Source organism: Centroberyx gerrardi, chromosome 5 (genome assembly GCF_048128805.1).
Source record: "Centroberyx gerrardi isolate f3 chromosome 5, fCenGer3.hap1.cur.20231027, whole genome shotgun sequence".
Taxonomy (NCBI): Eukaryota; Metazoa; Chordata; class Actinopteri; order Beryciformes; family Berycidae; genus Centroberyx; species Centroberyx gerrardi.
The window spans coordinates 18,896,691-18,912,106 of NC_136001.1; the positions used below are offsets into that span (position 1 = coordinate 18,896,691).

Genomic DNA, 15,416 nt, shown 5'->3' on the forward strand with positions numbered 1-15,416 from the left:
GCATTGTTCATCAGATTAGTCCATCCCAGTTCAGAGGAAATCAAATTAATCGCATGGCAAAGCCTTGCTTAAAAATATAGCAGGAGAGGCTGTGCTTGGAAAGCCCCTTGAAAGATTCAGCTGGTCCCCATACGACAAGTCTGTTCCTGTCGTCTCTGATGCTTGAGCTGAACAAATCTGGGATATTCAGCATAAGGATTTGTTACTCTGTCTTCATAAACCTATTAAGGTACAACTTATTCTCTCGTTCGCTTGAGGCATGTGAGTCCATGTGTGTGAGTGTATCCGAATTTGTATGAGACCATTAGGAATGGGAATTTAGATTTATTCCACTGATGATTAGCTGAATGATATAAACTGTTTAAACGACTAGTCTAATAGAAAATGCCAAAATAGATACAATTAATCTCAACATTTGTCAACCTAATTGTATCCTGCCAGGTGTTTCCATCAAGTTAGGATGAACATTGAATGTTTTAGAAGAAGTTTCACTTTTTTCCTTTGATATCACTTATTGTTCCACTCATATGCATTCCAATGTGCTTGCACACTCAGACTATAGCGATGCAATTAATCATCAATCAACAGCTCTGAAATCTGAACAGATAAGCCTTATACCAAAGACAAGACAGGGACACAATTAAGGAGCAATGCTGAAAATACAAGTTTTGTTGGATGGATTCCAACACAATTTTGATCATCAATTTTCACACAATTTTCATGACCAATATTGTCTGCATCTATTTTCAAATGTACTTTTTTGCTTTATAGCTAATGTGAATATCCAAGTATACAACTATCATTTGGGGCAATGAGGAAAGATAAGTAAAATTTCCTTCAAAAAGGTAATTAGCTCCATCAGCAGCAAGCTTGACAATAAACACTTGCCAAAAAAAACAAAAAACAAAAAAAACATTCTAATTTTTTTGGACGCCTCATTTGTCCACATCTATTCAGGCCTAGAAAACACAATTTTCAAATTCCATGACTTTCACAGGTTTTCCTTTTATTGTAGGAACCTTGTGGTAAGAAAAGTAATTAATATAGTTCAGCTACTATTTTCATTGTCTCTGATTTCCCCACAACTAGTCGTGTAAACATGTAATCATTCCCATCCCCAGTGACTGTTCCCATCCCTAATGTAGGTTAACCATGTTTAATAAGATTGTGTGTGAAACTGCCTCTGCGGGTCTTTGACTGTCTATTGCCCTGTCACCTCTATAACGTCGTCATCAGAGCTACTACCACCGTTCTCCGTGGTCAGATGTGTATCAGGTTGGCTCAGAGCTGCCCCCAATAGGCTGGAGGTGGGATTGTTGAAATGGGAAAGGAATCTGGATGCAGTAGAGTTGGGGCTGGGTGCAGGGAATCCCCCTGACCCGGAGAGAAGAGGGGCGGGGAACATTCTGGGCTCAGAGAGCAGGGACTGACTGTAATTGAGATTGAAGCCTGAGGACAGCAGACCAGCCATGTTGGGGTTCATCAAGTAGGGGGGCAGAGAACCTGATGCCAGGGAGGAAGAAGAAGTGGCTGCTGTTGGGGCAGATGACATAGGAATGGTGGTGGCAGTGGAGGGGAAAACGGCGGAAAGAGAGGACGATGAGGAGGAGGAAGAGGAGGAGGCGGGAAGGTGTCCATTCCCTGTGGCTGACTGGCTCAGCAGGTCTGACCCTGCAGAAGGGAACATGGCCTGCAGGTCACTCAGTGTCTGTCCTGGTGTCTGAAGGAATGAAGATCCGCCACTGCCGCCCATGAGAAGTGGGTGACTCATGTGCCCTAGGTTTCCCAGTAGGGAGGAAGAGTTCAGACCCACGGGGGGAAAGCTGAGCCCACTGCCCAGGGGAAGGCTGGGGAAATGTGCTGCAGCAGAAGTGCGTTTGCCTCCTACTGGCTTGTTGCCGTGGCTTTCAGTACTCTTGCGTTTGCCACCGCGCGGCTCTAACGTGGATCCCAGGAGGTCATCGCTGAGTTGCCTGCTGAGGTCACCAGTCTCACTGTTCTGCGAACTGCCTCCGTCCCCTGGTGGTTCAGCTGACACGTCTGACGGCGACGGCAATTCATTTCCTGCCACACCGGCAGTGGCATTACCTGTGGGGACACTGTAGCGGCTGAGCTCTCGGAGAATCTCGGGGCTTTCAGGGGTCGAGGGGCGTTGCTCTTCATCTGGGCTGCGCTGCTGCTCCACAGGGGATGAACAGCCGTTACTGACTGGGTGGATTTGGGAACTCTGGGAGTCTACAGAAGAGAGGAAATGGTGTCATGAAACGTCATGAGACATGATTTATTCTTGAAAGGTCAATCCTGAAACAGAGCCGGTGTAGCCAAATGTGTATTAGAGATGTAATAGAAGCTCATGACATGATTCATTACATAAATGAACATTGATGATTTGTAACAAGTCCATCACAAATTATGTGCTTTGTAAAAAAAATAAAAATAAAAGTTACACAAATGGTATGAGCAGATTCACTTGCCTGTAACATTTCATATGCATTATTCCACAATCATGGACACGGATTTTATGGGAATGTGGGCTCATTTTCTGGTTAATAAATGTTGTCACTACAATAAAATGAACCTTATTTTGATGTAAAATGTCAAACAGATAATTTATGAGTCCAAACGTATTTTCTCGATTCATTATCAGTGGAGCAGCTCCAGTGTTCATCTCATGATGACATAACAGATCAGAGCTTTGGCTCCCTGGTTTCTAGCTTTGGGGAGATTGTTGTTCACAAATATTAATTGAACTTTTCAAGATCGTTGGAAATCTCTTTTGGGGTGGATTCACTGTACCTTCCTGTCTACTCTTCTGCACTTGTGGCATTTTGTCTGTATGATAGAAATAATTTTAACTACCCAAATGAAAATTAGGTCACTGAGGGCCAGTTAACTTCCAAATGTGCCAAATTGCTTACTTCAGGTCATCACTAATCTGTGTGCAAACTCTGGACCTCGACTAAAGATGCAAAATCATTCACTTGTTGAACAATCATTCACTTGTTCAACAATTTTAATGGGTCAGACAGGTAGTGAGCTGTACTGCGAAGGTATGCAAGAAGAAGCAAAAACAGAAAAAGTTTTCATTCCATCCAAACACTACAGTAGCCGATTTCACTAATGAGCACATCTTGAATTACAGAGGAATCAGTGAAATCAGATGATGTCGTGTTTGGTTGGAATGAAAATCTATATACACAGCTCACGATGGCACATGACTGGAAACCACTGGTCTAGAGAGAACTTTTTTTGTTTTAACTGAGATGTACAAATTTTGGAAGTTGGGAGAGAATAGCCAGTGGTAAATATGATAATCTCTGTGTGAATTTTATGTGCAATGTAATCACATTACAAAATGTGTAATGAACCAATTACTGTTTAAAAACGGTCATATGAAGCTGTTATAATGCTGATTTTCCATTGTGTCAGGGATTATATCTTGATTATACAAACCTATTGTACCTCTTGAAGTGGCAGAGCCCCCCACTGCTGGTCTACTGATCTTTCCAGACCGGATAGCAAAAATTCTTCCATCATTTGTCCTTATGTAGGTACCTGTGGTGGACAAGACATGCCAAGTCATAGAAACAATTTACTGAAATGCACTGACTGCAGACAGAGTCCTTACTGTGTTGTTGCCACTACCTTTAGACCCTTTGATGACATGGATGCTCTCTCCTGCACCAATTCGGGCCTGAACATCAGTTGTGCTGTTGGCTCCTGGGATTACAATATCTGTGGATTCAGACAAAATGGCTGATGTTAAAATAATGCCTCATGTCAAATGTCCATCCAGATGTTCCATGGCATTTGACACAAGAAAGAATAATTATGTTCTAGAGTGATATGTAGCAGGAGCACGTTAATAATTACCAGTTGTGGTGACAATCCTCTGCACATAAACCCCAGCTTTCTGCAGGTAGTTGACAGGGAAGCTGCCACCAGAGCTGGAGCCAGCCATGCCCATGACCTGGCGAGGCATCATGGGGATTGGGGTGGACTGGATGGGCCTGACACTTGCCACAGGCTTGTCATCTGGCCGTGTCATGGGACGCCTGGAAATATATGGGCTAAACTCATAAGATGATCATAAACATACCCTGATATAAAGGTTTTGAAATTAAACTTCCACCCAAAGGCTCATAGCCATATTGAAGCTTTGGATACAGGCCTACTACTTAGTATAATGCTGTGTATTAAATTATATAATATTCCTTATAATATATCATATTATTATATATGCCTATTTATTTCCCCATATAGTAAAGTAAAAGTTTAAAATTCACAGTTTGAAACTCACCAGCTGCGCTGGTTGAATGCTGGTATATTGTTAAGCGTCTGGTCACTGGTCGGGTAATAGTGGGCATACGATGGGCGAGAGTACGGCACGGAGGCTCGCTTCTCATCTTCATAGCTCTTCTTGGCCGCTCTCTTCTCTGCTTTGGTCAGTTTTGACTCCTTCCGGTCCACCAGCAGAGACTCATGATGGAAAGGATGCTGTTGAGACAAATGGAAACAGTTCCAATTTAGGTGACTGAATTGTAATTCAACAGCCAGTTTTTCCAGTGGAGAGCCAAGGGGGGCTCAGAAGTGCCAGAGTAAACACCTTTTTTAATGTGCTGCACAATATTAATAAAATCATCATATTGTGATTTCTTTTATGCTGAATTGCAATATGAAATAGACTATAAATGCTGTAGACTAACTTAGTGAACAAGCCCATTTCATATCCATGTCAGTGTAACCCACCAGTACAAAACCTGTAGCCTGTCTTTGAGCAGGCTAAAATGTTCCACTGTTGGCAAATTAAATTGCTAACTTGGAAAAAAAACAACTTACATTCCCCATCATTTTAAATTATTTTACCAGGCAGATTGACTAAGAATACGTTCTCAGTTAACGCAGTGGCCTGGGGAAGAAGTGGCATGTACACACTCTTACATTTTAATGCTTACAATCTGACTGAGGGTAGCTAAATGGACAAAAAAAAGCTACATTTTTGGCCCTAAACTGCTCAAACTGTGTTTCCTGCAGGTTGTAGACATGAGCGTCACTAGGCATGTGTACTGTACCTTGGTGATGAGGCGCGGGTAGAGCTGACAAGCTTGGCTGATGACTGCCTCCATGTCCTCTCGGGGGTCCAGGGAGTTTTTGGCTAGGTTAGGCTCCTCCTCTACAAAGTGCAGCAGCGACTCCACTTCCTTACGAGTGAAGTTCAGCACTGGATTCAGGTCATCTACCACACGGTCTTTAAACAAACCAACACAATACTGGTTAAACACAGGCAAATGTTGGTAATAGCCCACATTAAATCTGGTTAAGAATGCATTTATAGTGCTTGGATAAGCGCTTCATAACAGCTACATGGCACAATCATGAATACTGGTTCAAGCCTTTTATTAGCCTTCCATTTGGTGTTCATGTTCCTATGTCATTTGTGACATAACAGAGGAAAGGTGCCACTTCAATAAGTGAAACTTAATACGTGTCCTTCTGGCAATTGTAAATTCTAACTGATACTGACTGAACTGACTGTGCATTCAGGTGAGCCATGAGAACTGGTGTTGTTTAATGTTTTCAGACACTGTATATTTGTTACATGCACCAGCCCTTTGTCTACCAGTCCAAGCACTTCTCATGATCTTCATTACCTCTGCCAACAAAGTTGGAGGAGGTTAAGTATCCACCCCAGTCTGTTTGTTAGCAAGATATCTCAGAAAGTTATGAACGGATTTGGCTGAAATTTTGTGGACAGGCAGCCCTTGGCCTAAGGTTCAGTTGGTGATCCGGATCTGGGATTTCTGCCATTAGGTGATTATCCTTTTTTAGCCATAAATATCATGCTGTGTTCATGTGCTGGTGGGAAGTCCGACATCTGGAATTTCCAAGTCAGCTTCTAAACAGCACTGGATTCACATGCTATTTTGTCAGAAAATCAAACCCGGAAGACAAATGATGAACAAACAAACTCTTAGGGAGGGTGCAGCTTTGCAATTGGAGAATTGCATTGGTGGAGGTGTCATAAAATGCCTGAAAAACAGATTCTTCACATGTACAAATTTCCATGGCAATACTCATGGCATGTTTTCCCCCCCATTTAGAAACTGTAATTGCCAAAAACAATCTATTCAAAAAGAGTTTTGTACACCACCATTATTTTACGTTACGCTGCAATATTCTAAGCATGAAATCTATACACTCACATTCATACACAGGCACACACTTTCTTACCTGACATGCCCTGTTTGGAGACTTGTCTATCATAGATCTTCTTCTCCAGGGTGAAGTCACAGACAAGGCGGTAAATGTGGCAGGGTTTTCTCTGACCGTAGCGGTACACCCTACACACTGCTTGGGCGTCATGACATGGGTTCCAGGATGCATCAAACACCACGACGCGGTTGGCCCCAATCAGATTTACCCCCAAGCAGCCCGCTCTGTGTGGAGCACAGCAAATTAATTAGAATTGACGTTCCTGTCGGTGCTTGGGGGAAGTGTGAGAAAGAATGAAGAACTGAGACAGCTACCTAGTAGAAAGTAGGAAGACCCATGCTGCGCTGTTCTCTGGGTCATTAAACTGGTTGATAAGTCGTTCTCTCTCTGAGGCAGATGTACTCCCATCCAGTCCTGTAGAGAAGCAAACATCATCTCTTCACACCAAACCACCCAAACCCACTTTAACTTGCATCATGGTCATTTTCCATTTCCATTTTCCATTGAATATCTTAGTTACAATAAGACAGAGCTGGTGGTCTGATGGTTAGAGATTCGCTTGTAACCAGGGTTCACAGGTTTTATCCCTGCAGCAGCCAATGAGTCCATCCCTGCTGGACTATCCTTGAGCGAGACACTGAACCCCTACCTGTTCTGAGGGCATCATAAATGACTGACTCAGCACTCTACTCTGACCTCTGGTGAAATGCATACATGTATATGAGACGTGCTTAACTTCCTAATTACACTATGTGTATGGTGAGTGCTCTAAATCCTTAAAAAAAAGGACCAGTGAAGTGCCAGTGAAGAATAATAATAAAAAAAAAAGATAAAACCATGTTGTGTATTAAAAACCACGTTATGCATTATCTCTTACTTGATGCATGTACACAGTTCCCACAATCACTTGGACATCAAATTCAAAGAATCACAGAGACCTCATTTTTTACTCAGGATCACAACCTATAGTCAAGAAATCATGGTGAAATCATTCATTTTAAAGCTGCTGCTATATCAAAGCAAATAAACATCATAGGGTTTTCCTCAGGATGTGAAGTGCTGATCCTAGGAGGGAGAGAGGTTCAGAGAGCTGGGGTATATTGATGAGGTGCTATATTTTAATTAAAAAAAAACTTTTTTTTCCCCTCAAATCCACAAACTTTCAAGGATTTTCACAGCCCCTAGGAACCCTGCACCTGTTATAATGACTGACTGAATTAAAATCTATATGCATATCAGAGGGACAAGCAAAAAGACAAATTCAAATTCCCTTGTCTACCATGGCAAATACATGATCTTAACCTTGCTTGTTTCCAGAGCTCAGAGCAAATTTGCAACAAATGGGAAATCTGTGGTGAAATCACAGCCAAGAATACCAACGGAATATGGACAATCACACGTTTGAGGTTTCCATGGCAAAGACCACATAATTCTGTGTAGTGGTTGTTATGGGAACAGAGCACAGACTGGGTGACTCACTGTAGTAGTTGAGGTTGCGGACCCAGCTCTGGCTTTGGGTGTCAAACGAGGCAGTGGCCGTCGGTATGGGTCTCTTCGATAAGAAGTCCTCAATGACCGTCAGGGTGGACAAGCTCTGGCTAATGGGGACACAGCGAAAACATATGAATGAGGTATTAGAGGATGTCTTAGTGAGCTTAGGTGTGAAATGCAAAAAAAAAGATTTTGAAATATAGTAGATGTCAACTGATTGCAGGTTTTTGAAGATGGTCTTATATATACAGTATTGTATGGCTCACAAATCAATCATCAATTTTGCCATTTTCATTTTAAGGCAAGGTAGTCGCATAAAGTAGACACATCATCAGGTCAATTAAGAAATTCCCATTTACATTGATGACCTGGCAAGAGGCAGAAACCTCTTAAGATGCAGGGGGATTCAAATAAAATAAAGAAAATGAAATAAAACAATAATCAGCAACCTAAACATTATATCAACCAATTTCCAACTGTTTCTAAAAGTTCTGAATGCTCTAATTGGCCCAATTAATTGGCTAAACCACACAATAAGTGTACCTCTAGTATAGATTACTTTACGTTTGATTTGTGTTCAATGTCTGGTATGTTGGGCAGAGGATGTACCTGAAGACCAAAATCTTGTCTCCTCTCCTCACGCTCTCATCGATCAAATGGAAGAGCAGAACCATCTTGGCCGAGTTCTCCAGAACTCCTGTCTGGTAGTTTGACATGATGTCCTTTGCCTGAGACATATCAGCAGGAGAAAAGGCTGTTGAATAACATGGCAGTGTTTCCCCAAGAGTCTCCTTCAGGCCCCGAGGAAAGTAACAAGAAACCCCTAAATGGGCATGACATCAAAGAAAGCATAATGGCAAAGTCGCCATATTGGTACAGTCAACATCAGTTGAATGGTGTGGAAGGTAGTTAACGTATTTCAGCATTTGAATTTTGTAATTGTTAGGTATTTGAAAAATAAGCTGTGGGCTCCGGGAGGATGGTTATTCAAACAGAGTAAGGGCTTTACATGAAAATTTGCTTGAACACTTAAGATTATGTACCTATGTTTACCCTGCTTTTTATTTGATTGTTTTCTGGATGTTGTATGCCCTGAATCTACTGAGCTGACTGCTTTTCCTACCCAGCTGGTTTCTCTATATCCTTGTGGAACAAGCCATCATTGTACATTTTATTCTAGAGCTAGTTAACCGTCTCGATCTAAGTGCTCAGTCACTGGTATACCTTTACTCATAAGGATATATTTATAAAGTAGGGAAAGCTTCCTGACCATTTATTTATTTACTGTGTTTCTAAGAAAAAAGAATACACACATAAATAAAAAACTTAGACAGTTCTTCTTGACTGTTTATGCATTTGGAGGACAGTACCAGTTTATGATCTGTCTTCACTGCATGAAATTGCCTGAACACTAACAAAGTTAAGCAACTTATTACTTTCAGTGAGTTTTAAAGCAGTGGGGACTGAAAGATGAATGTTCTACAAATGTGCTACTTGTTTATAAAGAGTCGGTTGTTGTCATGGCATACCCATTCATAGGTGATGACTTGATTGGCTCTATCCTGAATGGGATTGAGCGGTGGCAGGGGGTTGTTCACTTTGCTGTTGGTGGAGTCGGCTACTTTGGCTTTGAGGCCAGCACCAGGGGCGGGGCAGCGGGGGTTGCTAGCCGAAGTGATGTCATCCAGGTCCAGGTCCTGCTCATTGGCCTGATTCTCCTTCTGCAGGGTTTCATAGAGGACGTCTGGATGATTCCAGATCTGGTGGGATCAGGAAACAAGAAGACACACTTATTCAAAAAATGTCAAAACAGGACTTTTTTTTGTGCCTTTATCGGATAAGTCACAGAAGAGAGAGACAAGAAAGACTGGGAGAGAGAGGGGGATGACATGCATCACAGGTCCCAGGCCCAGGATTCAAAACTAAGGCATTGCGGTTAAATAATATGTGCCTTAGACCACTGAGCCACTCAAAACAGAATTTTGATAGGCATAGCCAAAATCTGATTCCTCTGGAAACAGATGAATCTCTGGAAAAGGTCAGCAGGTCTGAATGGACGGACCCAGAACCAGTGTTTTCTATCAGTGGCTCTTAATGGCCCAACAGCAGGTGCAAGGAAAGTCTCACCTTGCAGCAGACACAGAAGGCCTTGAGTGGGTTGAGACCGAGCCAGCCACTGTTCCCAGCCTCCCGGAAGCGGTTCATGAATTCGGTGTAGAGTGCCCTCTGGATATGAGACAGCCGCACCAAGATGACATGCTCCTCCTTGGAGGGAAGCTGGTCCCGCAGCACATCATGACCACGTCTGGAACCCAGAAAAACACCATCAAGAACCCAAACAAGTTAGAATGTTCTACATAGGAGAGGAAACTATGATTTTCTTTTCATGATATCCCGTTTCTAAATCCAGTCACTGACAGCAAGCTCACCTCTGGACAAAGCCCTCCAGCAGGCTGTGCAGCACGTGGCTGCGGTAGCGCATCAGACGGACATCTTGAGGTGTGCTGTCCACACACTGCCCATTCAGAATGGGACGCTCAAACATGTTGCTGAACTCCTGACGCGTGCCTAAGAAGTCAGGCCTAACAAAGTCCACCATGCACCAGTACTCAATGAGGTTGTTCTGCAATGGGTAGCCCGTCAGAACCACTCTGCGCCGTGAGCGGATGTTCTTTAGGGCCTGCGATGTGTTGGCATGGCAGTTCTTAATGCGGTGACCCTCGTCACAGATCACCACATCTGGGCCAGGCCGTGCAAGGGCCTTTTCAATACCTGTACAGAAAAAAGAAGAGAAGATAAGGAAAGAGAATAATGAATAAAATATGATGAGGCAATTTACTATGTAGATATAAATTACTCTGTAAATCTTTATTTTTGTAACCTCAGTCTGATAATTATCCCCCAGGAAACCTTCCACAGCACACTAACATAAACAGTGCCATTTTACATGTTGCTTCCCTTAAACTAATAACTTTTGCTGACCTTTCATGAGCTCCTGCTGTCTATCTTCCTCATCCAGGTCAATGATGATTGGCCCTGCAGGCTTCTTAGACTTCCTCTTCCGGCCCATGACGAAGCTCTTCTTCATGGACAGCAGGCGGTACATCTCATAACCCATGAGCAGCACCCCACCATCTCTGGACCAGTCCTCCACAACCTTGGCCCTGGCCAGCGTCGTCCTGCAGGTCACACACACCCAGTATGATTAACAGATGAAATGTTGGCTAATGAGTACCTAACTTTGTACACACACACAATATGGCATGTTACATACTTGTGCTCATCATTGAGGATGTAAACTTTGAATGTGCGGCCTGCGGCAAATGCAGGGTCAGTGTCAGGAGAAATGGCTTCTTGGGGTGGAAGCCAGAGGTTAAACTCTGTCAGCCAGTTCTGAAGTGTGTTCACCTGGCGCATGGGGATGAAAGAGTAAAGAGTTTAATTTCACAAAAATAAGATACTGAGTTCAGTGTACATACATTTGCATATGCTGGAGCGAATACACCACTCATATGTTCAACAAGCCACTCACACAGAATACTCACAGGGACAATGGCCAGCACAGTGTGCGCTCCGGTATGCCTCAGTAGGATGTCTATGAAGGAAATGACCTGCAGGGTCTTGCCCAATCCCATGCTGTGAGCAAGGATGCAGCCAAAGCCACTACTGGTCTTATACCGCTCCAGAGACTCAATCAGGTTATCATACAGAAACCGGATACCCCCAACCTTAGAAATGAGGGAGATGAATGTTAGTGGGAAAACAAGCTTGACTGTGTGTGAGAGAGACATTAAAAGGAAACTGAAAGTCAAAACAGTTGTAGGTCTGTTCCAGAAACTCCATTAAGAACATGGAAATGGCGGTGCTCCAAAAAACATTTAAAAAATAAGGCAATAAGGCCTCAAATATACCACATTTTTATGGAGTAGGTGGAGGTGTATAAGAGTCTTTGTGATTGAGAGTTAGAGAGAGAGTCAGAGAGTGAGATGGCGAGCATAGAGATTGTATACCTGGTGAGGTTTGACGGCGCGGGCCAGTTGTGGGGCGAGGTAAAGGTCCTCCTCCTCTGCAGGGTGGTTGATGTTGACCAGCACTCTACCCTGGGCATCAGGCTGGTTCAGTGTGTCGTTGACGTGCGCCCCGCTGCTCTCCTCTGTGCCCGCAGTTCCCTCAGCCTCTTCATCAGCCGACTCACTGCTAATCTGCAGGGCATCCTCGTCCCCGGAACTCAGCTCAATTACATCTATGTCAACATTGACGAAATAAACACTGTATGTGAAAATGCTCAAAACTCATATAGTTTGGAATCAACTATAAATAAGGTGAGATTGTAAGAGTGTCGTATCCAACTAAATATTACTTATCTGTGATGTCTCAAGCTTTTGTTGAGTACATCTTTGAGCAAAGAGAGAAAAGCATGAAGTGTTTTAACTGATCTCTATCCATCTTACCATCTCTGATGGCATGTGCAGGCAGCATGGGCTCCTCTTTTTCCTCTTCCTCACCACTGCTATCCAGACAGATCACATCCTGCTTGTTCAGGAGAGCGGGTACCAACTGAGATACTTCCCCTAACCTAGAAGCTGTTTCATCTGCTGAAGAGGTGGGAAAGAATAGGGAAACTTAGGAGAGAAGGCAGAGCAAAGCAAAGCAGCAAATGAATGGAAAGACAGTTAGCTTAAAAAATATGACTGAGGTGTGAGAATATTCTGATGTGGTATGTACGAGGATATCAAACAGAAATATGATTGGGAATGTAAGGCGGAAGAACAATCCAGAGTTGCATCTTTGTTGATAGAGGGACAGTCACCTATTTGAGAGTCTGAGACAGGTGGGGCTGGTGTAGGGAAGTCCTTCCTCTGCTGCTCCAGACGTTTCCGCCTCTCCAGCTCTTCCTGCTGGGCAGCCTTGGTCCCCGCCTCCAGCTGATGCTCTTTCAGCAGCTTTCTATAAAAGGAGAAGGGAGGAGAAAGTCAGGTTACAGAGAAAAGGTCTGCAATACATATGTCAGTAAATATCAAATAGGTGAATGTACCTGATATTCTTCCTCATGTGTGCAGGCTTTGATGGCTTGGAGAGTTTGGAGCCTTTTGAAGACTTAGAGGATTTTGATAATTTAGAGGCCTTTTGTTTCTTTGTTTTGCTGGCAGGTGGCTTGCTGTGGCTTGAGTTCTCTGGACTGGTTGGAGGCTGCGATCGAGAGGCAGGTCTGGAAGGAGCTCTGGAGGAGGGGCGGGATGCAGGCTGAGATGGAGGCTCAGAGGAAGGCTCTCCGGAGGTAGCTGAAGGGGAGTCCCCGCCATCCTGAGCTGTTTCTGCATTGTCCTGGGCACTCGAAGGTTGCTCTGTGAGAGAGAGTACATCAGTTGAAGTCTTCAATGATTAAAACCCTAGCTGGGTAACAAGGACTGCAGAGCTCCGTTGCACAGTGTGGCATTGCTAAGTTTTGACAAAAGAATTTGGATCTATCAGACTCTCTTTGGATCTATCAGACTCTCCTCACACTGATTCTGCCTGTACTGTTTGCATTTTGAGGAAGGCTTGTCTCTGGTGCACCACTGTTGCATGCTTTTTTATTCTTATGCATGGAATTTGCCAATAAAATGAACAAACTCCTTCTTAAGAAACACTGGCTTGGATTCTTTAAGTTGTGCTATTTTAAGGGCTATACTAAAATTCTTAATGTTTCATTCCCTCGTCATGAGGAGATCAGAAGTCATCAATGAAAATAGAAGATTTTAATTTTAACTAAACTCATTGATTTATTAGGCAACACTCCTATGTTTTCAGCCTTTTTCCCTAATTTGTGAGCACATTGGAATGCATTGAAATAGAACAATAAAAGGTGTGTCAAGAGAGACTTTTTTTGTCACTAACCAGCTGTATCATCTTCGTCATCTCCATCATTTTCGTCCTCATCTTCCTCCATGTCTTCTTCATCCTCTTCATTTTCCAGATCCTCCTCTTCGCTGTTAAGGCTGGGCTCCAGGTCACTTTCTGAAATTGCCTCTTCAGACATGGCGTCCTACGGGGCTCTGAGAGTATTACCTACACACCCTCATCAGGAGTCCTGAAACAAAAACAACACATCACATCTTTACATTACAATGTTATACCTAAACACTTCATCCTTTCAGACATTATCAAAACCTGCCAAATCCAGGTATCACCAAATAAAATAATGTTGATCTTATGAGACAAAGTACTAAAAAGGACTGCTGTTGAGAAAACGAAGAAGGGGAAACATTGATAATGCTGCAAACAGTACAACCTGGATGGGGATTTTGACAGTAATAATAATGAGTGTAGTGAGGCCTACAGTTTGCAGAACTTTATCCATCATCATAAGAGTGCTGGACCACATATGTAAACGTAATTGATCGTAACATGTTCTTACTCTATGCAAGTTCACTGGACACCCCGAGACCCTTTCCATCACTGCTGGCCTATTGCAGCTGAACCCCCTTTCTTTTGAGTAATGGCAATAGTGCTCATATGTTTACATCAGTATAGATCACAGTGTAAATGTCTTGCATCTAACTCCAGGGTTGGAAGAATTTAAGAACCTTTAATCATTGCGAAATTCCGTGCTGAAAATTGGAGTTACATGACGTGAACCATGCCATGGGAGGGACTTCATCCAGTACAATAGCTTGTGAGCCGAGGATGGAGATTAGCAAATAGCGTTAAGCTAACTGCGCAGCCACCCTGTTATGTTGTTGTTATTGTTAACACTAGCAACATTCATCCGTCGTTAATTAGCCCGCTACGCTGGCTAACTAACTACTATATAAATATAATTGCTATTGTTACTCTAAGTCCCGAGACCAATATGCTAGTTACACAACAATGAACGTAATTTCAAACGCCAAAAACACGCAACGTCCATTGTCCATCCATGGCAGCAAAACAGGGTGGCTGGTCGGCAATGAGGCTCGCAAGCAACGGTTCTATCGTTCGCTAACCAACTGGCTTGTTGGCTATCATAGCTAGCAATCTAACATTGTGTAGGTGTATCGTTACTTACCGTTAGCTAAGTTACAAGGCTAACGCTTTAAGCTAACTAAAAAGCGTTAGCAAGATACGAAGTTCAAACATCAAGCTGTTGTTGGGCTGCGGTCTTACCTCGTGTACGGTTACGCTATTCCTTCGAGAAACCTCGGTGTTAATGCCTGCAATTGATTACTATTCAATTAATATGAGCGGTAATTGTGTAAATGAACTGGTAAAGGTTGCTAATTTCCCAGTTTTTCCAGTGTGACCATAAAGATCGTCCCCGCAAAAATGGGGAAGTGGTTAATCCAACCGAAGGTTCCGGGGGTGAGTGGGGGCCCGGTGGTTTCAAAATGTGGGTCCACCGTCTCTGGTCCTGACTCACTGGAGGCTCAAAGGGATTAAACATAATAATTATCCTGGGATTAAACCAATAAAATAAAAGAATCAACTCAGTCACAACTACAACTTTCCCAGGGTTCGCAATCCCTCATGTCTATCATCTTTATATTGTGGTCGGCTATACCTTCAAAAGACCCCAAATTACATTTCACTGCATTCCAACCAGTAGCATCCCTATTCCGATTTTTTCCCGGACGATTTACACTATAAATATGCTATACTACCTAAAAGCTGGAAATTTCCCATATCCCATGTGTACTGCCCTTCACGGATTTTGACAGGTTGACTGTGGGTGTTCCCCCTGAATTACGATATTC

The 15,416-nt window shown here is 43.1% G+C and overlaps 1 protein-coding gene across 3 annotated transcripts; it reads right to left on the reverse strand.

Moving 5' to 3' along the window:
- Positions 1–809: 809 nt before the first annotated feature.
- On the reverse strand, positions 810–14,949 carry rad54l2 (RAD54 like 2). Of its 3 annotated transcripts, none has more exons than XM_078283654.1 (22): positions 14,830–14,949; positions 13,582–13,774; positions 12,740–13,049; positions 12,515–12,651; positions 12,156–12,299; positions 11,715–11,947; positions 11,250–11,432; positions 10,979–11,112; positions 10,687–10,883; positions 10,134–10,476; positions 9,832–10,009; positions 9,234–9,464; positions 8,314–8,432; positions 7,693–7,811; positions 6,528–6,627; positions 6,232–6,437; positions 5,073–5,248; positions 4,301–4,497; positions 3,874–4,055; positions 3,646–3,735; positions 3,454–3,555; positions 810–2,235 (listed from the first exon to the last, which is right to left on the reverse strand). In XM_078283654.1, exons 2-22 carry the CDS (start codon positions 13,721–13,723, stop codon positions 1,202–1,204), a joined length of 4,557 nt encoding a protein of 1,518 aa, XP_078139780.1. In that variant the 5' UTR covers positions 13,724–13,774; positions 14,830–14,949; the 3' UTR covers positions 810–1,201. The 3 variants fall into 3 exon arrangements, with proteins under 3 accessions (XP_078139780.1, XP_078139779.1, XP_078139778.1); XM_078283653.1 differs by having other exon boundaries at positions 3,463–3,555; positions 12,156–12,326; XM_078283652.1 differs by having other exon boundaries at positions 12,156–12,326.
- Positions 14,950–15,416: the final 467 nt, after the last annotated feature.

Bases quoted from the DNA above. Each gene is read 5' to 3' on its own strand.
- rad54l2 (XM_078283652.1), bottom strand. From the start codon at position 13,723: ATGTCTGAAGAGGCAATTTCAGAAAGTGACCTGGAGCCCAGCCTTAAC. The intron at 12,652-12,739 runs GTACATTCACCT...CTCCTTTTATAG, and splicing joins CACATGAGGAAGAATATCAG to AAAGCTGCTGAAAGAGCATC. The intron at 10,884-10,978 runs GTATGTAACATG...TGTGACCTGCAG, and splicing joins ATCCTCAATGATGAGCACAA to GACGACGCTGGCCAGGGCCA.